At 30.0% G+C, this 13,054-nt stretch overlaps 1 protein-coding gene across 7 annotated transcripts in view; it reads left to right on the forward strand.

The window, feature by feature from the left end:
• Positions 1–13,054, forward strand: part of cher (filamin A protein cher) — a 38,129-nt gene that overhangs the window by 9,631 nt on the left and 15,444 nt on the right. For 2 of the 7 annotated variants that reach the window (XM_077432761.1, XM_077432760.1), the window contains exon 2: positions 5,520–5,637. The exons of 2 other annotated variants lie outside the window; for them this stretch is intronic. Coding sequence is in view for 3 of the 5 variants with exons in the window: in XM_077432757.1 (XP_077288883.1) it covers positions 7,356–7,473 (118 nt within the window). In the remaining 2 variants the exon portion in view is untranslated. Of the gene's footprint in view, positions 1–5,519; positions 5,638–6,805; positions 7,125–7,210; positions 7,474–13,054 lie in introns of those variants that run through there. 3 more of the 7 variants (XM_077432757.1, XM_077432758.1, XM_077432759.1) reach the window with 3 other exon arrangements.

Consider the following 13,054-nt stretch of genomic DNA (forward strand, 5'->3'; position numbering starts at 1 on the left):
AATTTCGAAAGAGACTTCGTATGTAGCTATTGTTGGTTCGTAGAAAAATAAATAAATTTAAATTAAATAAATCTATTCAAATAAATTTAATAAAATGTTTACTATTACATAGATTGGCCATGTTTAAGCAGGTTTATATTACAAATACCGAGCGAAGCCGGGTAAAAACACTAGTTTTAAATAAAAATTGAAATTTAAAATGAAATCGAAAATTTTTCTTTTGTTTTTCAATAATAACTGTTTTTGATTAGGGCCATTTTCAGTTGAAAAAGAATTAATAAATTCATGGAATTGTTGACAATAGTAACTATATACTACGTATTGGCTTTCAAGTCTTTGTGGACCATTTGGTTCATCTGCAAGACCAAATGACTCGATAAACAGTCGCAGACAATTATTAATGATCGTGCAATTTGGCGCAAATCGGAACCATAGAGTATATAGTTTCGACGTGTGATATTTCGAGATTCAAATTACGATATGCTGCTTTTAAATGATCCTATTATTACAGTTACCCCGATGAGATCGATGGCTTTGACACAATTTTCTATCTCAAAGCCCCTTAAACTTTCTAAATTAATAGTAGACGGCCAGGAATGTCCGTAGTGTCACACGCCTAAACTCGGTTTACATGTGTTTTATAATTTGGTGACGTGCAAATGGTATTTCAGAGAAGTTTGAAGTGACACGTGTAAAGAAATGCAGTGAAAAATTGAGGAAACATCTCGATGTTTAATTTTTTCCCTGAGTGATAACATTTGAACCGTTGGCATCACACCAATTCCCCGGTACGAGATCGATTGGTGTCGTAATTTATCACGTCGTTCTCTCTTTTTTTCCACGCTATTTTATTATTATTTTTAGGTAATTATGTCGTGTGATTCTATTCGAAATAGTAAGTCTCTGGGATAAATCTACCGTTCGCTTATGTAATTGAAATATTTTAGAATTGGCGTATGAGTGCAGTTTTCGTACGAAGTATGATAGAAAAAAATAGCTAAATCTACATACTTATCACCACTCATAAATCATGAGGTGAAACTTTCAGAATATTCAATTTTTAGAACATTGGACTTCGAATCGTAAACACGTTTTAATGTTTAGATTCACCGTATCTATATGCATATGAACGTGTAAAAACAATGTGTATAATATGTGAAAAGCGAAATTATGCATATATCAGAATTTTACATTTATTTATTACTATCAATAAATTTTCCTCCAATTAGAGATTTCTGTAATCGCGATTTCTGATGTAGTGATAAAACTTTTTCGTGGTATTCTTTACTTATTTTTTTATATTCTGTATATTTATTTCGTTCGTGACCAATAGATTTTTTAATTATTCACTTCGAAGTGTCAAAAGTTTCTTTATAAATTAGTTTATATAAAAACACAATGGTATGAGACAAACAATGTGAGACATCTGATAGATGTATACTTAGCTGTCAAATATAAAAAAAAATGTTGGTGAAATGCCGATTTGGTTAATTGAAATGATGACAAAATATCTCAAAATTGATTTATTGCAATTAACATATGTACATACATATATCATGTTTTCATTGATTGATCAAATTAATTGTCCATGAAATGCTACATGATGTGAAAGTTAATTAAAGATGCATTTGGCAAGATATGCAAACCACGACGATTACATTTGTATGTTTGGCATCTTGTTGTAAGTGTTGTTTAATATTAACATTTCGTTTACATTGTTTACCAATTGGTAGTTTAAAGCTATTTTTATAATTATAAATTTGAAGGAGTAGAATTTTTCATCGGAATTTCCCTTTAATATATTATATTATATTAACGTAGGAATTTTTTTATAAAATTAATAGAATATCTTTGGCGCCAAGATAAGCGTGCCGACAGAAGCTAATTAACACTTTTGGGTCCCGGCTGTATCGCCGAAAATTGAGATGTTGAATGTTGTCATCGATGTGGATGGTTAAAGGTGTCACACAACGGTGTTTCCGAAAATAATTTTCGTCGTTGCAATTTGAAAATGTGCTGAAAAGAAATGTGGGATTTTATTCCGAAAAATACACTTTTTACATTGCAGCAATTCTGGATTTGAAAATGTATAAATAAATAATGTATGTACATATGTAGATATCTACATACATACATATGTACATGCAGGGCCAATGAGAGGGGGGGGGGAAAGGGTATGCAAATAGCCCGGGCCCGGCTTTCGAAGGGGGCCCGGGGCCCCTATAAATAATATGTACATTTTTAGCAAAAGTATAAAAGCATTATTTGGCCTTTATACTCTTAGGGTTTTTTGGACACTAATCAAAATGGTATGGTAAAACTGTTTTAATTGTTTTAACTGGCATAATAAAATTAAGGGAAAGATCCTTTATGGTGTTCAGAATGGTCAGTTCCTCGTCACAATATCCAAAACAAATTAATAAAATAAACCTTGGCCGATTCAAGCAGGTAACAAGTGGACAGTTAAAAGTACGAGAGTAGTGTATTTTTACATCGATAATAAAAATAACTATGTATCTGCCTTTATGAGACATTGTATATATATATATATATATATATATATATATATATATATATATATATATATATATATATATATACATATATATATATATACAAAGTCTCTTTCGAAATTATATACATATGTATTTAGATACATATATCTATAAAACAAGACCATTGTGTGTGTAATTCGTTTCTGATTGGCTGTCGTTAAATATTATTTTTTTTCAATTCAAATAAATTTAATAAAAAAACAAATGAATACGTAGTACCTATTAATTTATCCATGTTTAAGCGGTTTATATTACAAATACCGAGCGAAGACAGTGTAACGACTAGTAAAATAGGCCACTAGTAATAAAATAGACTAGTAGAATAGGTAGAATATACAAATGTAAATACACAAATACATGTATATATATTATGTAAGTGATGATTCAAGTATTATTTACGTAAATGTCTTCTTTATACTTAAATCGTAATGTATGCAGAGTATGCAAGTGTGAAAATAACATTTTGGTCCCCTCTGTTTTATAAATATTAGCTTTATCGTAAGCCGAGAAGGTTAATTTAAATATTATCTAAATAAACAGTGGAAGCGCAATTCGTAAAGTCATTTGGCAACTTAATTAATGGTCTGTTTCAAATGGTTAACTCATGCGTGGTGACTTTGTGATTATGTACCATGGCACAGAATTTCGGAGACATCGACGAGTCTTCATTTTAAAACGTGGCTTACAATTTTTAATCGAACTATAATTGTACTATAGTGACTCTTGTTGACTACTACTCGAATACATATTTACGGTTACGATAAAATCTGTTCGAACCATTGTTTATGACAGCTGTAAGTACTATTTCTGTTCAGTTGCCGAGTCCGGATCGGATTATATGTAAGTATGATTATTTTTGTACACAGTGTTGATTTACGGATTGCATGTGTAAGATTATATTATAGAACAGAATTTTCTCCACCTATCTCATATATTCGAAATAACGAGTAATATTTGAAAAATATGTTGTGATTAAGTATCTGATAAATAAAAATAAACTTGTGGAAATATCGACATAAAAGTTCTGGAAAGCTTTAGGGGTGAGCCTGTCATGTTGTTGTGAAAATGTTTGTGAAAAGTCCGTTCACAGTTAATGTTTTCTGAATATATATTTTTAATTCTACATAAAAACTGTTTAAAGTTTCTGTCTTTGCCTAGGTAACAGTTTTTAGAGGTATATTTAAATTAGGATAAGTTGGATTAAACGAAAAAAAAGTTCATATGCAGGATTGAACCATCAATAAAGCTGGGAATTTTTCGACGGTTTAAAAGACTTTCTATTTTACAATTTTCCTTGTTGTTATAATTATATCATTCTCTTATATTACTGTTAGTGTGTACAGCATAATAGGAAAAAAGCGCAATAACCTATTTAAAATTCCAATTACGTCATATGCGTGCAATTTTGAACGTGAGGAAACGTAAGAATGTAAGAAGTATGTTAGATGAATTGAAATGGTTTAATATTAGCAATAGTCTTAAATTAAGCACTTTAAAATTTGTATATAAGCTAGATAAGAATATATTACCCAAATATTTTAATAATCACATAGTTAGGAATACATTATTATAAAACTAGAAATAGGAATAAATTAAATGTAGGTAGAGTTAAGAAAGCTAAAATTGCAGGAGGTGTTTTCCACAGAGATGTTCAAATATATATTGCCCTTCCTGAGAGCATTAGAGGTGCTAGTAACATTGGTGCTTTCTTGAGGGGTGTTAATAATAAATAAATAAATATATATATCATATGTATGTACATACATATTTTAGCATTATATTCCACGAGACATAAATATTCACAAATCTTTAGTTGCTGAAATATATTTCTGTTGAGAGTAGTCAAACGGTGTGTTTAATATACGTACAAAAGTATAAGTAATATTAATTTTGAATGTATACATAATTATACTGGCATATTGGCATTGAATTTTATTTAGATAGATATGTTGAAGTTAATTAGGACGGCAAAAGCTCGGTCAAGAAAAAAATTGGTAAATGTATACAGATATAAGGGTGTCCGACCGTGTGTTTTTTTGTTTGTTTTGATATATTGATGAAACACTTCAAAATCCGCTGAAGAATTATAACTCATCTAATTATACGCTATACAGCGGAAAATTTGTAGATTTACGAGCGTCGTAAATCAAACAACAACGTCAAGATGGAATTTAAAAATGAAACAAAATCGTATCGTATTATACAAATATACGTCTTAATTTAAAATCGCGGTCACGAAATGGCGACAAGCGCCATTTTGTGAGTGTTGTGTTACCTTTACGGTGTTGCTTGACGTGAAAAAATACGCGAATAAAACATTCTGCGCATTGTTTACATTGAATTGCTTTGGCGAGTCGACACGCTGGCAATGTCAACACACGCTGATTTATTGTATCAGTCACGATCAGAAGCGTTTAATAGTCCCTATAATTTATTATAAAACGAGCCCCCAATTAAATCACACATTCAACATTGTAATTGAATGAATAGGTACAATACAAAGTATTTTGAATACACATTTAATTCTTGGTATACAAACACACGTTGAAAAAAATTATCAAATACACTGCATTGATAACTGTTGATATATGTATGTATGTTTTCACAGTTGAAGTATTCCGTAGATTAATTTAAATAAAAAAAATAAATACTTGAATGATATTAAAGTTTGACAATTAAAACAGAAAAATGTGAAAAACAAATGAAAATGTCTTCAAAATTATTTTAATTGAAAATGAAAATTATGTATTTGAAAAATTACATTTTTCTTCCACCTATGAGTAAAAAGATAAAGCAATATGTATGTTTATCTTTTAATATAAAGATGTCGTTAATAATATTTATTAAGCTTGAGTGGAGTAAAAAATGTCAGATATATGTATGTACATACATATGTATAATATTATTGAATGATAAAAGATATACAAATTAAAATAGTATAATTTTTTTTGTAATTTTTTTCAGTTTAAAATCTAAGCCGTTCAAACGCTGGGTGGAGTTGAAGACGTTTGGTATATCGCTTCAGCATTTTCATCTACCCTCAAAGTTTCCCTTAGCTTAGAAACATCTTACGTTTTAGAAGGTAAGCGATATTTTATTCTTATCATTGGAAATTTTCTATAAATAATTGACAAATCGCTAGCAATTTGTCTCCCAGACAATGATATCAAATAAAAACAATTAATTGCCCGTGAAGCAAACACATAAATCATTCTAATATAATGAAAGCGTTTTATTAAAGCCAAACGAAAGTTAACGACAAGAAACCATTAAGATCGATGCCAATTGGCTTTTCGCATATAATAATAAAATGGTCTTCGATTAATTGCGCATTTGCTATTTTTTTATATGTAGTGTACAAATTGTTCTTGATTTTATTTTGTCACTACTTTTTCATTGTTTAGTAGGAATAAGAGAAAAATTGAATCATTACGTTCTCTCATCTGAACAATGAGTTGCATGTTTATGAATCGAATTCTTTTTTTTGTTGCTGTAAAAGTATGTAATTTGAGGTTTAGGAATGTGTGTGAATGTCGCCAGGACGTTTTGTTCAGCGAAGGTGAGCCCGTCGGACTATCCGCGTCTATTTTCAAGATCACGACTTACATTTTGCGTCGATTTAAATAAAACCACACCCTGTTTCAGAATATGTAGATCGATACATCTAATTTACTTAATCGCAAGCTTAGAATGAATAATATTATTTATGTATTTATGATTCCATTTTCTCTTTATTCATCGTTTTTCATTTTCTATGGAGCACCAATATTTTTTAAATAGCAACGTTTTCTTACAATAGTAAATTATCTGAAATATTCATATATTGAATAAGGATATTTCAAAAAGAATTAAAATTTTTCGTAAACGATATTCAATGTATTGATGGGTTGAAATAAACATTAATCGACATTTGCAAGAAATTCTTGCCCGACAAGGGAATTATATTATTATTAAATTGGTGGATTTTCAACCTTTTTACTTTATTTAAAGTATGTATGTATCTGGTATTATTCATTTTTTTTATTCATCTATATATCGGATAAAGAATATGCGAGAATCTACTGTATTTAGTATATTTTGATGTTTAGTGTGACCATGAATTTGATTTTGATTTGAATTGCATTTAATATTTGCGCATACATTAAGATTTGCACACCTAAAATAAAAGGCACGTTTACTTAGCATTTCCGGTGTGGGTATTTGAGTTCCGGTCGTGGCACAACATCTGAAACATGGTGTGCTTGTTTTATATACACACACTGGTCTGAGTTAGCGATTCACCCGTGTTTCTCTGTCAAAGTGTACGACGCGAGATTTGAACGTGGTGCGTTCCTGTAACACGGCGCGACGTATTTTTAGAAAAGTTCTAAAAAAAAGAAAATAGCCGGTCGCGCGACGGTCAAATGTTTAAGAAGTGTGTGTGTGCGTGTACCTCATATATACAAAAAAGTAAAAACATGCGTGTGTTAAATTAAATTTAACGTTATTCTTTGGTTGATGTCGAAGTCTATCCAACAGGAAGTGTCTAATATAATGGTGTATATCAAGTTGAAAAATTACATTTAAAAAGTTTGCAAATTTTGTGTTGACAAATGTTTAAGTGTAGGTTATGTGAGAGACTGACGGCCATTTTGAATTTTTATTTGTTTTGATAGAGGCTCTGGTTATGGCCACATATCGAGAATGGACTGTATTTCTGTGATATTATCTCTTGTAAAATATGAAATAAATAGATATCATTGTCGAAAATAAAATAAAAGTAATTTTGTGATATTGTAAACAAAGACGACGTTGGTCAGTATGGGTGCCCCGTGTGATACTCTCGCCATTGACTTGTCGTGTGAAGAAGATATGTTGTTAGTAACAATACATATGGGAGACGGTCCAATAAATCATATGTTGGATAGAAGAATATGGGGTGAGAAAATAAATTTGATATATATATTTTTTTAATTTATAAAGCAATATTTGGAAAGTTTATGTTTTATGTCCCGATCAAAGCATAAAGCTTTACCTTACGTTTTGGTTTTATTTGTTAACTTATAAATGTTAATTGTAAACTTTTAAATATTAATTATTCCAATACACTACATATGCACAGGTATACATAGGTAGAAATGTGTAGATGACGTTTGGGAAAACTCATGAAAATGCTGGTTCGCGTATTTACTAATCTATTGCATTTAATATTAGAGAATGGCGGTAGATATCACTTTGTTTTATGTGCTAATATATTAATAATTATTTAATGAATTGTTTATTATGGTACAAGTAAGGATTATATGTGTATTTAATTAAGAAATAACTATCAATAAATAATTTTGAAATTTATTAGTTATACAGTGCCATCTGTGATTGAGTAGGAAACATTACATGAAATTGTATACACACTGAGCTTTGAAATTTTATTCGATATGTCCGTCGTGTTACTCTTAAAATTTATTAAAAACGTATAGATGTCATTCAAATAAACTCTATTTATGTTTTAAATAGAGATATTTAAATAATATATATTTATTATATGCATATGCACGAAAACACTAAACAATTTAAATTATTTTAACAATTTAAAGTTGGAAAGATAAAATTTTTAATATATATTTTTCAGTAGTTTCCGAAAATCTTAAATATTGAAAATACATGCATAACTCCTTTTTATTAAATTTAAATTCATAATCAAGTTGTAATTTGAAAATATATAATAGGAGTTTTTAATGGATACAAAATTATCACACAAAAATTATACATGAGAAAAAAAACGACAAATTGACTGTTTTGTTGGGCGTTTGCATTAAAGTCGGCCAGAATTGTGCGTTTGCAATATTTTGATGTGATTTTTGGCAAACGAGGCTACTAGATAATGGGCCGATAAACATACATATTTTTCTTAGGTATTTTTCTATTGGCTTAAAATTCTCATCACACGTGCTGTCTTTAGATAGATTTTTGGTGTGTAATATAAGACATTTAATATTACCAAATTGTTTATCGCTTTTCAACTATATTATCGTATGATTAAAAAATGTTAAAATAAGTTTTATATATGCACGTTCAGAAAACTGAAACAGACATACACATTTAAAAATAAGCCCATGTCAAATTTATAATAAGGCGAGTTATAAAATACATAAATAGATATATTTTGTTGATATAAGCAGTTTTCTCGGTGTAAACAGTGATCGAGCGTAACCGGCAATAAAAGATGTTAACAAGAATTTTAGATTTTCGTATTGCGAATTTTTATTGTCAATAAAATTGAAATTGAAATTTGAGTACGCACTATCGAGTAAATAACGGAAGTGATAAGAAAAAAACGGTATATGTGTACCGCAATTTTTTCGTTTTAAATAAATTTTCCGTGAAAAATCCGATTCACAGCTCCACATTTGTAAATTAGACACGTCCTATTTCATTGTTTTTATGCGAATGTCACAAATTCATGATATACCTTAAAATGAAAATCACAGATTTAACTCATCAGGTAATATGTTGAAGTCATAAACGAGACAAAGCTGATATTCATATCCATTAAAAAATAATAAATTTATATATTTTGAAATTTTAAATAAAATTTTTCGAACAAAAGAAAATTGTTTTTCAATAATAAAATTGATATACCAAATATAAACATGCAAAACAATTATAATTTAAAATGCAATTATAATTTAACATATGTAGTACCGGTCAAATTATCTTGATCCATGTCCATCGCACGCCCATCCCGTTTCTCTCGACAGTTTGAACACCGCTATTTATCTCGTTTTTTGCACATACTCTGCCAGGAGTGATGCGATGGAGCTGTTACCACTTCGAGCGAGTCTTGACTCGTGAGTCAGGAGTTCGTGGCGCAAAATAAAATGCAATAATTCATACTGCCCCATGGAATACGAATCGGTAAATATTCCGTGGGTGAGACGAAGAATTCCTCGCGAGGAAAAGTGTGGGACGATAAGTGTCGTTGCGCTTGATTTAACATTTCACCATTAAAAATGATGTCAAATATATACCGGCATTTAAAAGGATCATTTTTAAAATGATCTCTATAGGTTCTTTACACCAGGGTACTTTCCATATAAATCTGCGCTTTTTATCGTTCAATCAATCGACCAATATATTATTTATTTTTTCATTCAGAAATTGTTTAATGTTGAGGAAATAGAATAAAAATTAAAGCTCTCTGTAATATCGTAGAACAGCGTACGATCTAGGAAAGCGACGGTAATCTTTTTAATATTTTGGTAAAATTGATATTTTATTTTATTTTATTGTTACAATCAATATACACTCGTCATTACAGATCGCTCCAATGCGACGAGTGTACGATAACGGTCAGAAATACAATAATACATATACAATCAGAATACATAGCATATAACAATTAATCAGTACGGAAATAATAATCATAGAGACATCTATGGATTATTTTTAGATTTTTGTGTACAATTATTATTACAATTTTTATACATATAATAAACACGAAATTATAGAGATATCTATAGATTTCAGAATACTGTGCATAATTTTTACAAATTATACACACAGATTTTGTGATAACAGGAAATGATCTAATAACAATTTTCAGGAACCGTTTCAACAATGATCAGATAAAATTGACAAACTCTGATAGAGAAACGATCGATTTGGAGTCACAAAACCCCCAAACCTAACCAGCAGTTTGACGAGGACAAACGAGTATATATACTTAAAAATTATGATATACATACATATATTTTATTATAGAATATATTTTTCTTACGTGCAAATAAAACTTCGGCTGCAGACATAAAATAATGTTTTAAAGTCAGTTTTTGACTATTCGTATAAGACACAGAACTTAGCTAAGAATTGTGTGTAATAGTTTTGATTAAAGGAGCTATTTTTGTAGATAAATAATTCTAGATAACATTAAACCTCTTGTATGTATAAAAATATGTTCTATCCAACGCAATAAGCAGAACATTAAATTGAAAATAAGTAAGATGGGATGATAAAAAATTGACACCTTTGAACTATTTCTTATTAAGCACATTATAAAATATAATAACCCATATTTACTTCTCAAATCGCAATAAAATATTATTTTTAAATTGGACTACTATTACGCGACTACTCCATAATTTAAAGGTAGAAGATATAAATACATATGTTTGTAAATATGTATGTATGTATGTAGGTGCTATGAATAGATCGCAGTTACACTTACGGTTACTTGTGGCAAATTTTCAGCGGATCGAAATATTTCTTAGTTGGCACCGTTTATGATTTATACAAAACTGAGAAAAAACAGATAGGCGTCTCATGGACATACCACGACAGGTGCTTGGTTTGATGAGTGCTCGAACGCGCGTCGAACGAATCATCCCAAAGATCATTAATCACCATAATCGCTTACTTCGTTTCAAAATAATTATCTAATGGTGTTTTCCTGGTTACGATGCGTACGTCACCCATTTTCGAATCAAAGCAGTCATTGAGTTTATTTACATTGGAAAATGCGCGATTTTATTTGATTTCAGGCGAGCTTTTACATATGTTTATATAATATAATATGTGAGACATATATGTAAATGTATTTTTTAGAATAAAATTATATTATACTTTGCCATAGTGACATTACAGAATTACTCCAAGTCGTCACTATGGCTAAGCAAAAAAAAGGATACAAGAATAACATGAATGCAAAATAAAATATGAAACAAATAACACAATTTTCGAACATATAATATTTACGATCTCAAATTCAACAATCGTCATACTTTGGATTAAACAGATCTAAGCTAACAGTAATCTGAGGAGCTTTATACCCCTTGCGACAGGTGACGAAGCCATCAACTTGGTACTTGCCATAGAATAAGAGAACAAATTGCGGCATCTAAAGCTGAGAACATTGTAGCTAAATTCTGTACGAATTTGAGGATTTTTTTACCAAGCCAACCAGTAACTTGAAAAAATGTTTTCCCAAATATAATCTACCTCGTAAATCAAGGCAATTATAACCCAGCAGGTAGACACTACGATAGAGCCAAGGATAGCGACCGTAAACTATCATAGAAGTACATATATATGATAAACCTATTCTGCACTCTCGCAACTAGGGTTTCATAAAAACCGGGATTTTAAAATCCGTCGATTCCGGTCCAATATTTTTGAAACCTGTTTCCAAAAGGTGTTTTGAAAAGTGAAAATTCCTGTTTTAGATTTTCGAAATCACCAGCTTCGATTAAATCAGTTTTTTTTTGCATTTTTCAGAATTAAATTAAATTTTTCCTCCATTGTTAATACTATTGCACACTCGTCGATTAATATGAGTTCATGCAAATTGTCCGTGGAATTGACTTCCGAAACGTGAATTTTGGAAAATTCGATTCATTAGCTGTGTACATATGTGTATGTAACAAAACTTAAAGCTTGTTTGAAGAAAAAAAAATTAAATGTAATAATGCATTTTGATTTTTAGAAAAGTTATTTAGTTTTTAACTTAAAATTCTAGGAACCCGAACCCGGGGATTTTAAAAGTAGGGTCCCGGATCCGGGTTTAAGATTATTACTCGGCGGATTCAGGTCCGGATCGAGCCGAGTCCAGAAACCCTACTCACAACTCGATATATTATATTATAAATATTATAATTATCAATAATTCACGAAGCCTACATAAAATGGTTGATTCCTTCAGAGTTTTAAACATTTTGTTTTAGTAAATAAATATTATTCACGGACAAATGAAGTGTTGTGGTTAAAAAAACACTTTTGTTTTGGTTAAAATAATTCAAATTATCAGAGCTTCTTATGAGAAAATAACTGAAGAATTTGTGCGAAATCGAATTCATTCGTATGTGGAATTAGATTTTTCTAATAGAACCAAACCACATGAGTAACCTTCCACGAATCGAATTATTTGCGGTTTGAATTTTTCACTGTTATATTAGTGACATTAACGAGCGGTCAGCGTGCGAAACTTCGGTGCATTTATGTATCAAGTTTCGGTTTTAGCTGAAGGACACATCCGAAAAATATGTTATCGTTTACATATTCCGATTATATCTTAGATATTATTAAGAAAACTCACGCGTGCTCGTGTAAAAAAAAATGAATGAAAATATTGTGTGATTTTTTTACGTTTTGGAGGTTAAGACGTCGACGAATACTCATCTGTCGTTTTGCACACATTAATAATAATAATATTTTTCACTGGCAAGTGATTCGCCTTTGATGATTCACTCCAAGGCTTGACATAAACACGAAACGTCACTCAAATTTGCGTTTTATAGGGGCAATAAAGCCGTTATATTTAGAATTAAAAATCTAACATAAAAAAAAAATTATATAAGATGTGAATAATACTGCAAATATTTAAATGAACGTTGTCTTGTATGTCTATGAATTCGTTCAAAACTGAGTTTCTCAAAGAATCAATAAGGTAGTGAGAAAATAAAGTAAATTTTGTTTGAAATATATAAACGCATATATTGCAATGAACGCTGACGTATATTGCGACACTA

This window comes from Arctopsyche grandis, chromosome 6, assembly GCF_051622035.1.
Source record: "Arctopsyche grandis isolate Sample6627 chromosome 6, ASM5162203v2, whole genome shotgun sequence".
Classification (NCBI taxonomy): domain Eukaryota; kingdom Metazoa; phylum Arthropoda; class Insecta; order Trichoptera; family Hydropsychidae; genus Arctopsyche; species Arctopsyche grandis.